At 43.5% G+C, this 17610-nt stretch overlaps 1 protein-coding gene across 5 annotated transcripts in view; it reads right to left on the minus strand.

Moving 5' to 3' along the window:
* ZMAT4 (zinc finger matrin-type 4) overlaps window positions 1-17610 on the minus strand; it is a 162692-nt gene that overhangs the window by 42753 nt on the left and 102329 nt on the right. For all 5 annotated transcript variants that reach the window (XM_039521795.1, XM_039521794.1, XM_039521793.1 and 2 more), the window contains one exon: window positions 9285-9512. In XM_039521795.1, coding sequence (XP_039377729.1) covers window positions 9285-9512 — 228 coding nt within the window. The remainder of the gene's footprint in view (window positions 1-9284; window positions 9513-17610) is intronic.

Here is a 17610-nt window from a genome sequence, read left to right on the forward strand (position 1 = left end):
ATCTCCATTGCAGTTCAATCAGGGACATCGCTGAGCGCAATCTGTATGCCAATCTGACGACATTGATTGTGCCTTAGCACATAACTGGAAAGATTACAAGAAGGTTGTCGTTACCTACCACAAAGTGAAGTCCTAGCACCAATCCTAGCTCCCCATCCTGACATGAGGAGCTGATGCAAAACTCTATCGACCTCTTCACTGGCTCTTGTGTACTCTGCTCCAGAATACTGCTCACCCGCTTAGGCACATATCACTTGTCACTTCTCAACTTAACATCATCATGTGGACCCTTACTGACGCAGTAAAACCAGGGCCACAACCATAGCTTCCCATACTGGCACATATCCACCCATCTCAAATGCATCACAACACAAGACTTTTTCAGATTTTCCATCGTATTTGTACTGGAAGGCCTTTTTCCCCCACATGAAGACCTAAATAACATACTGACTCAAATCCAGAAAACCTTTATTTGCTTAAAGCAAAGAACTCAAAACTCGATGGCGTGGAAGGATGCCAACCTGCTGAATAAACACCTCATTAAGGGGAAGGAAAGTGCTTTTAATTTCTCTCTTCCATGGTATGTTTTCCTATTCAATGCATGGAATGGGACCCACCTCACTCTCCCGCAATCCACTCTCACTTTCTTTAGTTAGTTATACTGGGTCATAACTGGAAGACAGGATAAATCACTAGCTGTGCTAAGACTGCACACCAAGCTCTGGAGGCACCCGCTGTAATGTAGAGGTAATTCGTGTGACAGAAATCTTCTGTCAATTTTGCAGAAAGATAACCTGCTCAGACAAAGTCCTCATACACGAAGAAAAACTGGTATGCTATTTCACATATGGCTAAACATAACCAGGGCTGCAAACATCACTCAAATGCAGCAAATCATTAGGGGAAAACCAAAACTCCATGTTCTTGTATTGCTCATGGAAAGAACATTACAAAGCTTTGAAGCTTGTCACCAGGTAGAAAAGGCTGTCCGATGACAGCATTAGCTTTTTTTGGACCTGCTGACTATCAGAGCTGGATCTTATGAAGAGATCGAGTTGGCACATCTGACACCTGTGTGGGACACTTTAGGCAGACACTGGGCAGGATTCTAATCTGAGACATGCGAACATCCATTCCTGAATAACATGAAAAGCTTCCTCTGCTCAGGCAAAGCATCTGATTTCCAGGGCTGTGCAGTCATGATCCCACATACCTCAGATTAGATCTGAGCACAGAGAATAGAGAAATAATACCATAAAGGAGGCTTTTTAAAGTGTTTATTTATTACTTTGGAAAAGAAAATAAGACTTCAAAGTTTCAGAATAAACACTTGGCAAAAAAAAAAAAGTTGATGCTTTCGCTTTCTATAAATCTCATTTGTCCAGAGCTATAACTCCACATTTATTTCTCCAAATACAGATTCATATTTAGCAATACATGTTTTATTATAATCATTATCAGAAAATCAAGATTGCTGGAATTTTGTACTTCAAGCTACACTGCTCACTCCAATACTATAAAATGCATCAAACATTAGGTTCTCAGTGTAGTCAAAACAGAATTAATATTTAAAACATGATGTTGCAAGCCACCTGGGATGACTTGAAAAGGAAATGAGTTTGCCATCCAGTGAATACTGAGAAAATATAACCTATGAGGAATGGAGAGCATGAGAGAGTACAGTCTGCACAGCTTATTGACAAATGCAAAAAGAATATGAGAGAGAGTAAGCTGGGCAATTTTGCACTGATTAAAGCAAGTTACAATCCAGAGGTCTGCCTTCATCTCTCTTCTTGTCTAACAGAAGACACCGTTGGCTTCCCAGCTAACAACATGGAGGAAAAGGTATTACAGTCAGTCTTTAATACAAAATGTGAAAAAGACCATTTTCTGGCTACACCATTCTTCTGGGAGTTGTGGCACAGTTTGTAGAACAAACAGTCTTAAATCCCTTCCATCTGCATCAGGACAGGGCATTAACGCTGATGCTGAATTTGCATCTCTGAAGAAGGAGCCAGATAAAATGAATGCGGCCCATTAGCCAGACACGGAACTATTTAGAAGCCAAAGTAAATGATGTATATATCCCTAAAACCCAGTGAAAGATTCTGCACTTTCCTTTTGGGAAGTAGGACACGAGCTCTTTAGTTTAGATGGAACAATAGGAGGCTTCAATCAAGGCACACAAAAAGCCTTGGAGAGTTGCATAAGCCTGATGCAGCTATTCCTTATTAGATGCAGAAGTGCAGACACAGGGGTGGAAGGGTGCTTTTCCTTATCTGTGCTGGCAGCACTCTTCAGAGGATTTGTCTGATGGCTTTTAGTCACAGATACTGTATTAGGCTGACAGCCTCAAGTATCTAAATAGAATAGATCACTTGGCTTCACTTCTCCTTGCCTAAGGGAAACTGTGCGTCCATGAGGCTCTCGCTTCCTACAGGCAAGGGCTGAAGAGTCAGGGCTGGTTACGTACCTGCAACCTAGATTAAGAACTATCCTTTTGCCTCCAAAAGTTTTTTCAAACTTCTCAAACAGGGACTTCATCCTGAGACAAAGGTTAGAGTCCTAGCAGACAAACGCCGCTGAGACTGCCACCCACCTGTGTGGACAGCCAGCAGCTAAGAAATCCTCATGAGCAAGAGCAGTGTGAATGCCACAACAACAGTGTGGATTTGTCTCCAAAGGGCTCAGGCCATCACCAGCATTTCTTTGCCAACTTCACAATCTGATGGCAGTACTGGCCCAGACAGCAGCACAATGCAGTGTTTGCTGAGCCATCAATGCAAACACAGGTGTTTTGCTGCCTTTGCCACTATCTATAGCAGCTCTGCCATGTTATTCCTAGAATGACATTGCAGTGCTGCTTTGTACTCACTGAGCTGTTATGCATTCAATGTAATTCCTGCAAAGACTGAGTGATTTTATGCTCAGTAGCTCAATAGTTATTAGTTAGGCATAGTAGGATCTCAGCAGTAAAATCTCCTGTTTCAGGGCATAAACTGATCACTGCAGGAGTCAGGAAGGAGTCCTTTGTCCCAAGTACAGCAACACTCAGCTGGTCCAGTGAATTATGGAGAGTGACAGATTTCCATCTCCCTCTGAAGCATGAAATGTTTGCCACTTCCACAGGCAAAATACTAGACTTAGCAGGCAGGTCAGTGATCTGATCCATTATGGAAAGTCCTACATTCCAGTGATTTTACAGAGCTGGGGGTGTCCGTAGAAAGAGTGGGGTTATAATCAAGAATTGGCCTTTTTTTCTATCCACGCATACATATATACATGCATGCATGCAACACTTCTTTTCATGTTCTGGAGAGTAAGGTCTGAGAAGGGAATTTATAGACAATTCTCTTCTTTTGAAAGATGACTTTGTTAATGCAACACCAGTGGAGAAAACGTGTTATAAGTGGATTCTGACATTTTCAGCAAAAAAGGATTAATCTAGTTTACTAGGATGGTTGCTGTGGGCTTAATTGCTAACAATATCTGGTAGAATTTCTGGTTGGGAATTTTTTGTCAAAATATCTTTTTCATCAAAAATGCAGATTCCTCTGTGGAAAGTGTTGGTTTTGATTAATTTTCCATTTTGAAACATTTTTTAAATGAAACTTTTTAAATTGTTGAAACAGCCCATTTCAACATTTTCAAAGGGAAAAATTCTATTTTTTCAGATCAAAATAACTGTTTAAAAATTAAGTTAATTTTAATTTATATTTAAATTTAAAAGGTCAAAACCTAAACCAAAATGTTTTAAAATTACTGTTTGGATTGATCCAATCTAAAGTTTTTCTGGATTTTCAGTTTGTGAAAATCTGATTTTGACCTTTTGTCCCATATTGGGACAGGAAATGTATTTAAAAAATTGAAAATTCTTGTAGTATGAGAAAACAGTCTCCCGACCATCTCTAATCTCTGCAGTACTATGTGGATATTGGGGATACCAAGGCCCAACGGGGGTGCTAGATGGGAGCAAATTTGAATTCTCTAAATTTCCTTTCTGGACTTTGGAAGAGAAAAACATTTTGCCTCATTTTTATTTCAGGCTCGTGTGTGTGCTATGGGCATTTCCAAAAAGGGGCTGTGAAATCCTTGGACTTTTCGCAGCTATTCCACTTCACTGAACACAGCATAAGAAGCTGCAAGTGTAAACAGGGCCGAGAGCTCTTGCTGAAGTCCACCCTGCGAGTGATGCAGGAACTGAACTCTGTGCTTGTTCTGGGCAGGGACTGACAAATTGGGACAAAACACCTGCCCCTGGAAAACATCAAACAACTGCCAAATTTTAATTTATTATGGGCACCATTTCCTCCTGCAGGAGAGACATGTGACCACAAAACTCACTGCACTTAGCCACGTAACTACCCAACAAGGTGGGGGTGGGAGGACAAATGCAATAACTCAGGTGTCAAAATACAGACTAGGTACAATTTTCAAAAGCCCCTAAGTGACTTCGGATGCCAAGACTCACTGAAAGTTACTAGGACTAGGGACCCTAAGGCGCTAAGTCACTTTTGAAATTGGGGATTTAGGTGATTAAGTAACTTAGGTGCTTTTGAAAAACGGATTCATTATATTAATAATGGTAATTCTGGGGTATTAATAATATTAATTTGGTTTGTTACACAAAAATTTATTGTGGATGATACTAAGTTAGGATCTGGATTCACACCCAATCTCCCCAAAGCTCAAGCGTGAGGAGATCTGAGGTTCTGATTCAGGAGCAGCTCTAACCAATCAGAACGCAGATTTACTGGAATGGTCCTGAGTCCCATTTTATCTGAAGGAGCCTAAATCAGGAATAATTCCATGGAAGCCAAGTTACACTGGTGTTAATACAGTTTTAAGATCAGAACCAAGCCCTGTATCCTTTTCCAATAACTCCTAAAATCAACCACTTGGTTCAGATTGTGATGTGGATTCAAATGATGTTCTGCAATTATTATACCAGCTAAACAGGCCCGTTCCCCACTGGATTGAGTCTATAAATGGAAATCACAGACAGTTATGATCAGCAAATGAGGAATTTCTGTTTGTGGTTAGACCCTTAGGGTGTTATGATCGTATGTCATGCTTATCAAGTAGTATGTCAAGCCTCTGACATGTAGAAAATGATGTGAAATCACTTGAAATTACATATGATTGCTGAATGCCTGAGAGAATAATGAATAGTGAATAACATGCCTCATGTGTGAGCAGCCACTAATGTTAAACAAATGTCATCTCCTTTCTGTTCAGAAGATTTTGAAATACTAATTTCACAAGCGAGAACTGCAACAAAAACTATGTTTAATAGCAATAAGAGCACAATTTAACCCAACCAAAAAAAGGGAATTAAACAGTAAAGTGATCATGTGACTGGAGGAGGCTTGGAGCAGGATCTTATCCTATGAGTGTATAGGCTTTGCTTAAGAGCTTGGTCGGGACTGCACACACATTTTGCAGATGAAATCTCTGATAACATTTCTGTAAGTAGATTGCTAGAAGATGGCCAGAGGTGAGCTTTTAAATGAACTGGGCAGATTGTCTTTGATGGTATTTGGAAGTTTACGTCAATATTGGACGAGATTCTCCTGGCCAGCTATGCTACGCTCAGTGCAAGTCCAGAGGAATGAGCAAAGCACTGCTCCTCACTCTCAGAGAGAATGGAAACCAGCCCAATCACAATGTCCAGGTGGAGCAGCCTTTAGCCCACTCTAATTTACACCAGCTGGAAGTGGGAGGAGTCACCTGGATTGAAGAATGGCCCAACAATATCCCCTTTTCTCCTGCACCAGAAACCAGCAAAGGGCTGGTGGAGGAGCTACTAAAATGGCCCTGTACTTCCGGAGCCTTCTCCTATGCAGGGGAATCCTTCTGGGGCCACTGAAGTTGCAGAACTGGGTCCATTAACTGTACATTCAGGTGTTTTCTCCTCCAAAATGAAAAGTTTGATCACTGAAATTGGAAAAAGTACCCCCCAAAATGCCCAAAACTAGCAGCAAGGTGCCCTCTTTTTCTCTCACAGATGTCTGTGTGCATCTGTGCACACACATTTATGTTTCCTTCTCTCCTATAAATTGCATTGTCCATTAATGCATGATTTACTGATACTAGATTATCTGCAAATCCAAACTATGTTATGGAGGTCAGAACAGCAGCACATTTTCAAAAACGCAGTACAGACCAGTAGGTACCTTAAACTCCTCCATTTCTAACTCTCCTAGACAATAACTAAATGAATAAAACATTCCACAATTGATTTATTTACTGCTACTAATGTTCCCAGCCACACATGAGGTCAGCACAGTTCAAGGTAGCAAGCACTTCCATATTACTGTCCCAGTTTATTCTTCACTGCATATGTTCAGCAAGGGGCAGTGAGTCAGCCTATGAATCATATTTATCGTATTGTGAGCCACACTGGCTTTCCCTGTGTAGCACACGAAGAATCTGAGAAAGCATTAGAGGTTTTATTTGAAGCCTAGAAATTCATAATCTACAGTATGCCTATTAGTTATTGAAGGGAGACAGTAATTTCCTTCAAAGGAATAAAACTGAAAATGATATGGAATGTCCTGCTGTGAAACCAAATCCTTGCACTGCTTTGAAAATCTGAACTAGTACTTCTTCCTTTGTCTATTTCAATTAATTATTCCTGTATGCACATACTGGGCCATATTACATCAAAATGAAACTTATGCCTTAAAAGGAGCTCCATAGTTTTCCCTTTTTTAGGAATTCTCACACTTTAATGATATAGTCTTCTCAGCATTTGATACTAGGACATGTCCTCCACTGGGGTAAGTCGGCACAGCTCTATTAAATGAAGCTACACTGATTTACACCAACGGAGAATCTGAGTCAAACACTCAGACATATTTATGCGGAGTATTTATCAGACACAGGACAGTGAAAGGAGGATCAGAGACACTTGTTGTCTTTCATAACCAATTATAGTTAAGCCTTGAGCGTGTAGTTACCAAGCAAGAATTTCGGGGTGAGGCTCACACCTGTGACTAATGCAAAGGTAAGACTCAAGGTCAATGTTAAGTATCAGAGGAGTAGCCGCGTTAGTCTGGATCTGTAAAAAAGCAACAGAGAGTCCTGTGGCATCTTTAAGACTAACAGATGTTGTCATAAACAGTTAGTTAAGGGTTAAGATTTTTGTCTACCTGTAAAGGGTTAACAAGCAGTACCTGTGGACACCTGACCAGAGGACCAATGAGGGACAAGATAATTTCAAATCCCTGTGGAGGGAAGTTTTTTTTTTCTGTTCTTTGTTTCTTAGGGAGTCTCTCTTGGGAATTAAGAGAGTCCAGACATCTTAATCAAGTCCTCCCAGGTTTCTGCAATAAATTCTTCTATTCAAGCTAGTGAGTATTAGCAAGGAACTAGTATTCTTATACTTTTATTTCTGTATTTGCAATTCTGTGTTTTGCTATAGAATTTCTTTAAGTCTGTACTGTTATTGCTTTTACTGAGAAAGAAGGGAGGGGGAATTCTCTCCAGAGATTGATAAGTTTAGACCCTGTATATTGTTCCATCTTGGTTACAGAGACAGTGAATTTCTTTTATTTTTTTAATAAATCTTTTCTGTAAAGGACTTGGTTAATCTTTCTTTGGGTGGATTCTCAGGGAAAGGGGAGGGGGAGGCATCCCTCTGTAGTTAGATCCCGGTATATCTCCTAGGAAAAGGGAGGGGGGAGGAAGCAGGGGGGAATGGTTTATTTCTCCTGGGTGTAAGAACTCCATGGATTTGGGGCTCTTGGGATCCCCAAGGATTTTGGGGAAGGACTGTGTCCCAATCCACATACCTGATTGGGTGGTGGCAGCTTTTACCAGATCTAAACTAGGATTTTTAGTTTAGAGGGAAACCAGTGCAGGTCCCCATTTTGGAACCCAACAGCTCTAAGTGGGGGTGAGACCTATGACAGATGTATTGGAGCATAAGCTTTCGTGGGTGAATACCCACTTCATCAGACGCATGTGAGGTCAATGTTGAGAGCTAATAGCCTTACATGGGCTGCGGAGCAAGTCAATTCCATTTACCAAATGGGGACGGCCCTTTTGTCATTTGTTTAAAATACAGGCCATTCAAATACTAAAGAATGTAGAGGTCAAGTCATTAAGATGTGTATTTCTATAAGAGCTGAAGTGCTGATAACTCAGGCTGAGGCAGCGAGGAACATTTGCTCTCTAAGCAAACATTAGACATAAAACAGACAGGTTATGACTTGTCTCCTTTGGTGCCCTGACATGGTCTGATGCTGTACTTGCTGTTTAAGCAAGTGGAGCACGGTCAAGGAAGGTCCTTTAGCTGATCGGAGACAGTTGCCTAGCATACCTTCTGTGAGAAGGCAAGAAACCTCCATAGAACAGTCACAGTAAATACTTTATACTTTTTTAGTGCCTTCCACCCAGGAACGTCACATCATTTCACAGCCACTAATTACATCTCACAACACATCGAATGAGATACATGTTCTGCTCATTTTACAAATGCCTCAGTGGAGGCACAGGACATCCTTTGCCCAAGGCTACACAGCAAGTCAGTGGCAGAAGTGGGAATAGACCCCTGGAGTCCAACTCCCAGTCCCACTGCGCTAAGTACTAGACTATCGTTCTCTCTGTCACGTGGCACCTAGAAGAGTGATCCCATGTTTGCCAGGGAATTGCGACACGCGCTAATCTCCAAGATCCTCTTTCTTTGAAAGAGGGACACAAGATATGCTAAAGGACCAACTTCGGAATGATGCTGCTATGACTGCAGAGTGTTATCCCACAGAAAGGTGTGCAGGTTGTCGCCCTATTTGCCTTATCGACCACAAAAACAAGAAAAAAGGAGGCTCCTTATAACCTAAATGAAATAATGTATATACTTGTGACTGTGTTTTTGAATATTGTCTCAGGGGTTGTGGTTTTAAAGATGTAACTGAGCCTGGTGGAAGGCCTGAGCTAATGTTTTAAAATTTTATATTTTTAAAAAATAGTGTTCATCTTACTGAGCTGTGCTGATTTTAAAACACGTATTTACTGTATTGTGTGCTATGGCCTAAGGCTCCGACACTACATTAATAAACTATCCTAGGAAAAGGAACGTTATGAAGAGCTGCATATGAGCAGCATGAGCCAAACACTGCATCCTTTTCTTCTACAACCAGACAAGGCTGGAATCTGCTAACTGCTAATTGAAATGACTAAGGTGAACAGAGAGCGACTAGGCTGGAAACACATTACAACCTACAGAGGATGAATCTTCCTTCTCAAAGCATAGATGCTTTACGTTCAAGGCAGGCTCTTACCTCGCAGCTCTCCTAGATCCAATGTCTTCCCTAGTTGTTGTAATAAGTCGGCCCTGGCTGCGTTCTTTTTGTGCTTTTTGCCATCATAATGTTGTTGTGCCATCATGGGGTTATTGAACCAGGCTGCACAGAGCTGGCAGTACCTGTCTGAGTCTCTTCTTTGGTGAGGTGAAGACACCACAGGAGAACTATCCGCATGTGGCTGCTTTAGTGAACTCAGAGTGGTTTCTGGAAAAGAAAACAATCAGACATGGCGTTTTCCCAGCCCAACCGCTATTCATACCATACCAGAACCTTACATAGACACTCCCCACATTTGACACAAAGAAGAATTAGCAGCAGTTAGCACCTTCCATTGCAAATATTGCTGCTATACACAGGGCCGGTGCAACCATTTAGGTGACCTAGGTGGTCGCCTAGGGCGCTAGGATTTGGGGGGTGGCATTTTCTTCGGCAATGACCACGGCGGCTGGATCTTCGGCTGACCTGGTCGCCGCCGGCCTTTAGGTGGAGGGAGCTGGGGCAGGGGAGCGCGAGGAGGGCTGCCTGCAGCAAGTAAGGCGGGGGCGGCATGCAGGGGAACTCCCTGCCCCAGCTCACCCCTGCCCCACCTCCTCCCCGAGCACATCGTGGCCACTTCACTTCTCCTGCCTCCCAGGCTTGCGATACCTAAGCTGATTGGCGCCGCAAGCCTGGGAGGCGGGAGAAGTGAAGCAGCGATGGCGTGCTTGGGGAGGAGGCGGAGCAGGGGTGAGCTGCTTCACTTCTCCTGCCTCCCAGGCTTGCAGCGCCAATCAGCTTAGGCGCCGCAAGCCTGGGAGGCAGGAGAAGTGAAGCAGGGATGGTGTGCTCAGGGAGGAGGCAGAGCAGGGGTGAGCTGGGGCGGGGGGGGAGCCTCATGGCGGAGGGCGGGAGCTGCCATGGGGGGGCGCCTCAGGGCGGGGGCTCGGGGACGGGGGAGGGCGCAAGGTGGAAGTTTCGCCTAGGGCGCGAAACATCCTTGCACCGGCCCTGGCTATACATATTTGGATGGTATGGCTTGGAAATCTACCATCGCCCTTAAAACAGAAATGTTAGTGCGCTTAGGCAGCATGAAACTATTCCTCAATTATTTGCATTACACCAGCTCAGAAAGTAAAGCTTCTTTTAGTTGTAGTTACATGGTTCATCATAAAACTTTACCTATTAAAATGTTCTTAGTAAAACTGCTACTTATATATAAACATACTGGTGAAGAATAATCAAAAATAGCAATCAAAGAGCATAACCTTATGTATGGACATTCCATGTATAAAACCAAACATTTCTCAGGGTAGCAAAATTGTTAGGTTTATAGTCATCTGAACATTCTTGTTCTCAGTTTGTTTGGTTTTAGAAAATAATAGAAAAAAAAACCAGAAGAATTTTAAAATGCCACAAATAAAGACAGTATTCAGTAGTCAATTCCCTCTCTCAAATATCTTAATACACTATTAATAGGTGCCATCGACATGTCAACCTTCTGATTTAGCCCCTCAGTCCTCTTCAAAGTCACCAGAAAGCTCTAGCAGTCTACTTTTGAAAAAGTGATCCTAATTCAAAAGGTTTGAAAAGAAAAATGGATCATTAGTCATAATGCCGTACAGGAGCAGCATGTGTTTGCTGTGGCCTCTCTGCTGAATTTAGTACAGCTGATAAAAGAAAAAATAAGTTATAATAAAAAGGTAAACATTGTGATGCTGTTGGAATACCAGAATACACACTTATTAGTACTTAATTGGCACACCCAGCTCACATATTCTTTTAATGTGGTTTTCCATTTTTAGATTTTAAATAAAATTTCTAATATCAAAATAATTACTTAAAACTATGCTCTCAGGAAATGTGCTTCTTGGGATAAGAGTAGGAAAATTTGCACTCTAAAAATCAGTTTGAGAGCTCTTCTGATCAAAAGGTTTCACTGCTATTCTAGCTCAACTCTAATGAGATTGCAGCTGTAGGGACTGACAAAGTGATGAAACAACTTCATTATTTGAGTCTGTGAAGTTCCTCAGTGATCAAAATAATGATATATTTAGACACATAATTATGACCTGAACCCTCTGTAATCTCCCACATGGTTCAAGAGTGTTAATACAAGTTGCAAATCTTCAGCTGACCGGTATATGAAAGGATCTCTATTAGCTTTCCTTAAAGAAATTGTATCTTGCCTCTAATGTTACTTACAACCTTATCAATTTTCAGGGTTTTATAAGAGTCTATTGTTTTTTATTGGCAATGGCAAAGGTATTGGATTTTCATTGCCTGAATTACAGGTGATTCTGAAACACAGTTCTCCTACTTCCTAAGCCCTGATCGGGGAACCACTTAGGAAGAGAAAAATATCCTAGACTGATACCTCATATGTGCTGACAAGAGCAATACACTACAAAGTATTAACAAAATGAGCTCCTTTAGGCATTAGGGTTAACAAAATTATTATATAATTGACTCTTCTGTGGAGACATTTATTCTCCTCTTTGTATTGGCTAACGAACTTTCCACTTACTCTGGTTCAATTTATTTCATTCCACAAAGTGATGGTGTTGTCTATTCACTGTATAGCTATTGTTTCACTGGTATAGTTACAAACAAGATAAAGAGTAGTTCTGCTAAATAAAACTGTCTCCCGTTCCCACATCCATTGTTTGTCTTAGACTGTTCGCTCTTTGGGGCAAAGCCCGTGCGCTTGAAGACTGCCTAGCACAATGGAGCCCTAATCCTGACTACAGCTTTTAGGTGCTTCTCCAGTACAAATAATACATGGGAACACTAGCTACCCTTACTCTCAAGCTAATACAGCTCACTGATTTTATTCTATCTTATCCATTCACACTGTGTGCTGGGGGTTCAGAAAGGAACTTGGGACTGGCTGGGATAAATCCACCCCAGCCCTGCTCCGGGCAGCCCAGAGCAGCCTCCTGGCAGGGAGCTGCCGGCAGGGCCATTCTCCCCTCTGCTGCCCAGGGCCACTTGTTTGGCACAACAGCCCCAGGCAAATTCCCCAGTTCCCTTCTGGACAGGAGCCCACGTCACTGGAGAGAGCTCTGGGCGCTCTAGGGAGAAATCCTCAGGGTAAAATCCTGGGGCATGGCAGCCTCTGCCTCAAGCACCACCCCGGAAGAAGGCTGCGCCACAACAGGGCTCCTGCCTCACTGCCCCCTTCACTCACCCATGAAAAGGAGCATTGTCTCTCTCGGTAGCAAACGCAAACCCTTTTATTCACATGATATGCCACAGTCTGCAGATGCCTCCTGATAAATGCTCTTCCTCCCAAAGCAAAACAAGGTTACAACACAGCAGCTCCTCTCTCCCATGCAAAGGTCACCATTCCCAGGTCACCCACCCGAGAGCCATTCTGAGCTGGCTCCAGGGCCCCTCTCCAGGCCCAACCCTGACAGTGCCAAGACCCACTTCTCTCCCACAAGTGTTCTCCGGTAGCCCCAGTCAGGTCTCCTTTCAGTGATAGGAGTCCTACCCTTCACACTAAGCGTCCATTCAGGACCACAGCCCTCCATTGCTGAAAGGTGGTGTGAGTCCTAGTTCTGCTCCTAGGATCCTCCTGCCTCCTCAACTCCTCTTGCTTCTGGGCCCAGCTTACACTGACCAAGCTGGTCCTTTCCTGGATTCCTGGGGGCCTCTGCACAAGCCTTCCTCAGTTCCCACAAGTTGGCAGGGTCCCCAGCTCCAACCAGTCCTCCCAACAGCTCTCCACAGAAAACATCCCTGGCAGTTTGGTTACTGAGCGCCTTCAGCTTTTCTCCCTCCAGCAACTCTCTGCTGCTCCTTCTCTCTTGCCCTGTTCTCAGACAACTCTCACCCACTCCTTCCTATAACACTCGGTCTCTCCTTTATATGGCCCAGCTGCCTTCTCTAGCTGCCTCCCAAATGGGCTTCAATCAGCCACAGGTGCACTAGACCCTGCTCCCACTTAAAGGGGCCAGTCACCCTGTGACAGGGACATACCCACTCCACAGCCCACACAGGGATCTGATGGGCTAGTCTGCCAGCTCCTGTCTCAACTACGCCCCTGAGCAGACAATGATCCCCTCACCATTCCTGTGCTGCCCAGACATCTGGTTTGGATGGGAGCCAGCAGAGAGGGACTGTGCAGAGAGACACCCAGTATCCACGTCTCACTGCTTCAAAGTCCTTCACTTTCGATTGGCTTGGCTAAGGCCACATAAGGAAATAGTGTCACACCCACTCACCATTGGGTTACAATCACAGAGCTTGGCACACACAGAGCTTCATGCATGGCTTTGTGTCAGTCATGGAGCAAAGCCTTTGGGTACAACAGCCCGAGCGTCCCTCTCCGACCACATCCCATCACATGCTGCTCTTTTATTTGTATCTCTAATAATGGTGTGAGAAACAGGAAAACTGTCCGAGACCGATCTCCATTTCCTGGTCCCTGTCATATGGGTTACTAAGATCACACACCCTCCGTCTCACAGCCGGGGTCAAGGCAGGGGCCACTGAGTCCAGTATCTACTGTTAGTGTCCCGTCCATCAGCAAACAGAGGGGGTCACATACACAAGTGTAACTGCACTTTATGACTCTCACTCAGAAGTGACGTTTTAGTTCCTTCTGGCGGCTCTTCCTAGGCGAGAGCTTTCTGCTTGTCACCAGGAACCTCATAGACTCATAGACTTAAGGTCAGAAGGGACCATTATGATCATCTAGTCTGACCTCCTGCACAATGCAGGCCACAGAACCTCACCCACCCACTCCTGTAACAAACCCCTAACCTATGTCTGAGTTATTGAAGTCCTCAAATCATGGCTTAAAGACCGCAAGGTGCAGAGAATCCTCCAACAAGTGACCCGTGCCCCACACTGCAGAGGAAGGCAAAAAACCTCCAGGGCCTCTGCCAATCTTCCCTGGAGAAAAATTCCTTCCCGATCCCAAATATGGCGATTAGTTAAACCCTGAGCATGTGGGCAAGACACACCAGCCAGCACCCAGGAAAGAATTATCTGTAGTAACTCAGATCCCACCCGATCTAACATCCCATCATAGACCATTGGGCATATTTACTTGCTAATAATCAAATCTCGGTCTCCAATTCAGAGGGTGCAGAATTCTCTGTGCAATGCTAATAACTCCCAGCTTTGTAAACACAGTCATGTAGTTAGATGTTTAATATTCAATATTTATGCCCACCTTTATTTGCACCTAAATTAGGTGAGGGTATGACAGTTTCCTTGTACCTTTCCCAACCCACCCACACTCTCATGCTTTGCATGGACTGGGCACAATATGCCCCCCTAAGCCTTGCTGGAGGCACGCCGTACTACACACACTGTATTGTTCTGTACATTTCTTGCTAACTCCGTATATGCAGTGCTGAGATGTTTCCAGCTCAGGTCCCAGACGCTTTGGTGCTTTCTCCCACAGAAATATAGTAACTAGCTCTGCTCTTTCTTTTGAGCCTCACAGTTTTTATTATGCAACTAAAGGACAAAATTACTTCTCCAGAAGAACTCACATGCAGCAGTCAGTGCTCAGGAAAGGCCAGATGGCATTTTCCTCATAAAATCACTTGTTTCTCAACAAATAAAAGCAATCTGTCTATAAATTCAGTGCCTTGCATTCCAAAAGGACAAATAAACCCATATAGGCACTGAACACAATCCAGATAAATGGCAGGAAAACAATATGTGATCATGTAATTCAAGACTGCATTGTAATGCATATACACAAGAGGGCAGAGTTAAGGCTGCAAAGTGAAGCAATCAAAAAATCAGGAAATGGATTGCCTAATATGCGTACGGTTCTTTTAATGCAGTATTTTTGTGTGGAATTGTAATTAAATCAAGTGTAGCTTTCCTTGTGTATTATTGCCAATACTAATAGTTTACCAGCTCACAATCCTCTTCTACTCTTAATAATCAGTGTCAACAACTGTCCAGTGCTTTGAACATAGAATCATAGAACTGGAAGGGACCTTGAGAGTCCCCAGCACTCAAGGCAGGACTAAGTACTATATAGACCATCCCTGACAGGTGTTTGTCTAACCTGCTCTTAAAAATCCCCAATGATGGAGATTCCACCACCTTTCTAGACAATTTATTCCAGTGCTTAACCACCCTGACAGTTAGGAAGTTTTTCCTAAAGTCCAACCTAAACCGCCTCTGCTGCAATTTAAGCCCATTGCTTCTTGTCCTATCCTCAGAGGTTAAGAACAACAATTTTTCTCCCTCCTCCTTATAACAACCTTTTATGTACTTGAAAACTGTTATCATGTCCCCTCTCAGTTTTCTCTTCTCCAGACTAAACAAACACAATTTTTTCAATATTTCCTCCTAGGTCATGTTTTCTAGACCTTTAACCATTTTTGTTGCTCTTCTCTGGACTTTTTCCAATTTGTCCACATCATCCTGAAATGTGGCGCCCAGAACTGGACACGATACTCCAGTTGAGGCCTAATCAGCGCAGAGTAGAGCAGAAGAATTACTTCCATGTCTAGTCTTGAGTAAGTGTTAAGTACATGCTGGCCCTGCCTGCTGGGAAGCAAGTGCAATTTGGAGCATCTGCTGCTCCTCATTCACTGGAACTCCTCCTTACTGCATTGTGCAAAGTTCAGGTAAAAAGTCCTTCCTGCACACGTGGCTCTGTCTGCTTAGTGTACTCACACACTATATATTCTACTAAAACCCTGATTATTCGTATTATGTCCCAATCATGGAGAATGGACTAGATGACACACAAGGCTAACCCAAAAGCAGAAGCCCATTCAGTTTTACACCATTTTGATATTCGATGCTCTCCAGTGTAGTAGATGGTGTGTGCACGTCTCAAAGATTCCACGGCTGTGTGGCTGTAAATTGCGGTGTCTGGGTGATTATTCCAGGTCAGCCAAACTTTGGAGATGTGTTTCATGCCTTCCCTCCTCTATTCCCACACACACACTGTATCACGAGAGTTGTTAGTGGCTGACTTTTTTTTAAGGGGAATACAAGAATAAAACCTGCAATTGCTTCAGCCACAAGAATTATCCTCTAGAGTCTTATAAGACAAAAATCTTTCTATTCTTATCTTTATTTTTGACCGCTGGGATTATTCGCAATAACTGTAGAAACGTTTGGGCATCTGGCACTTTATAAATAAATAGTTATTACATGTCAAGATCCAGGAGTTATAGTTATGTGGTATATTGGACATGCTGCTTGCCTAGGCCCCAGCTATAAAGTTAAATATGTTGGCTCCTTTGGCCAGGTTTGCCCTGGTTTAGATGTTAGCTGCTGCCTTGAGGGAGACTGGGGTGGCATAAGTTCACATAGCTGGTGGTGTCCTCAGGATTTATGTCTGCTACACACTAAAGAATTGTGACTGTAGCATACTATTCCCTTTGCTGCTGTGTTAGCTAAATGGGAGAGCGAACTCCAGATTGCATGTAAGAGCCTGTCTCACATCAACTCTTCTTTCACTGATTCGCAGCGCATGCCAGTCAAAACATAACTAATGGGGAGAGGTCATTAGTGGGACTCAAAATTAGGCCTTTGTCTTTTCCATTAAGTCAGTGTTTCCCAAACTTGAGATGCCGCTTGTGTAGGGAAAGCCCCTGGCAGGCCGGGCCAGTTTGTGTACCTGCCGTGTCCGCAGGTCCAGCCAATCGCGGCTCCCACTGGCTGCGGTTCGCCGCTCCAGGCCAATGGGGGCTGCAGGAAGTGGCAGCCAGTACGTCCCTCGGACCTGTGGACACGGCAGGTACACAAACCGGACCGGCCCGCCAGGGGCTTTCCCTACACAAGCCGTGTCCCAAGTTTGGGAAACACTGCATTAAGTGATCTTAGTAGTTAGGGATAAAGCAGCAATCACACTCCCTCAAGCCAACAGGTATTCTGTGCTACCAAAGCCAATAATCTCCATCCTAGTAAGAGTCCAGTGTGGAATGTTCTACTCATTCCAAGAGCCATTGGCTGCTTCAGATGTGCAAGGAAAAGATGTGAAGCCCAAGGGATTTCCCTCTACACTGCACTTTTAATAGCACCTTGTATCTGTGTGAAGGGAGCGTACTGAGCTACCAAACCACAACTCCTCTTTCTCACTAGCGGTAGTGTTTTACACTAGTCTGTGCTCACTTTGCATAGGTGTTCATGATTTCACCAGGAACACAGTGGTGAAGCATTAGTCCTCCTCTAAGTGATGCATTTGTAATGCAAAAATCTATTTTTGTACAGTTGCAGCCCTTAGACCTCGTTTACAACTACATTTGCCATATTTAACCAACAATTAATGAAACATATCCCGTATCTACTGGAACTCAGGATCTTCCTGAACAGAAATAAATGAAAGTTGACT

This window comes from Mauremys reevesii, linkage group 2 (assembly GCF_016161935.1).
Source record: "Mauremys reevesii isolate NIE-2019 linkage group 2, ASM1616193v1, whole genome shotgun sequence".
In the NCBI taxonomy this organism is placed as follows: domain Eukaryota; kingdom Metazoa; phylum Chordata; order Testudines; family Geoemydidae; genus Mauremys; species Mauremys reevesii.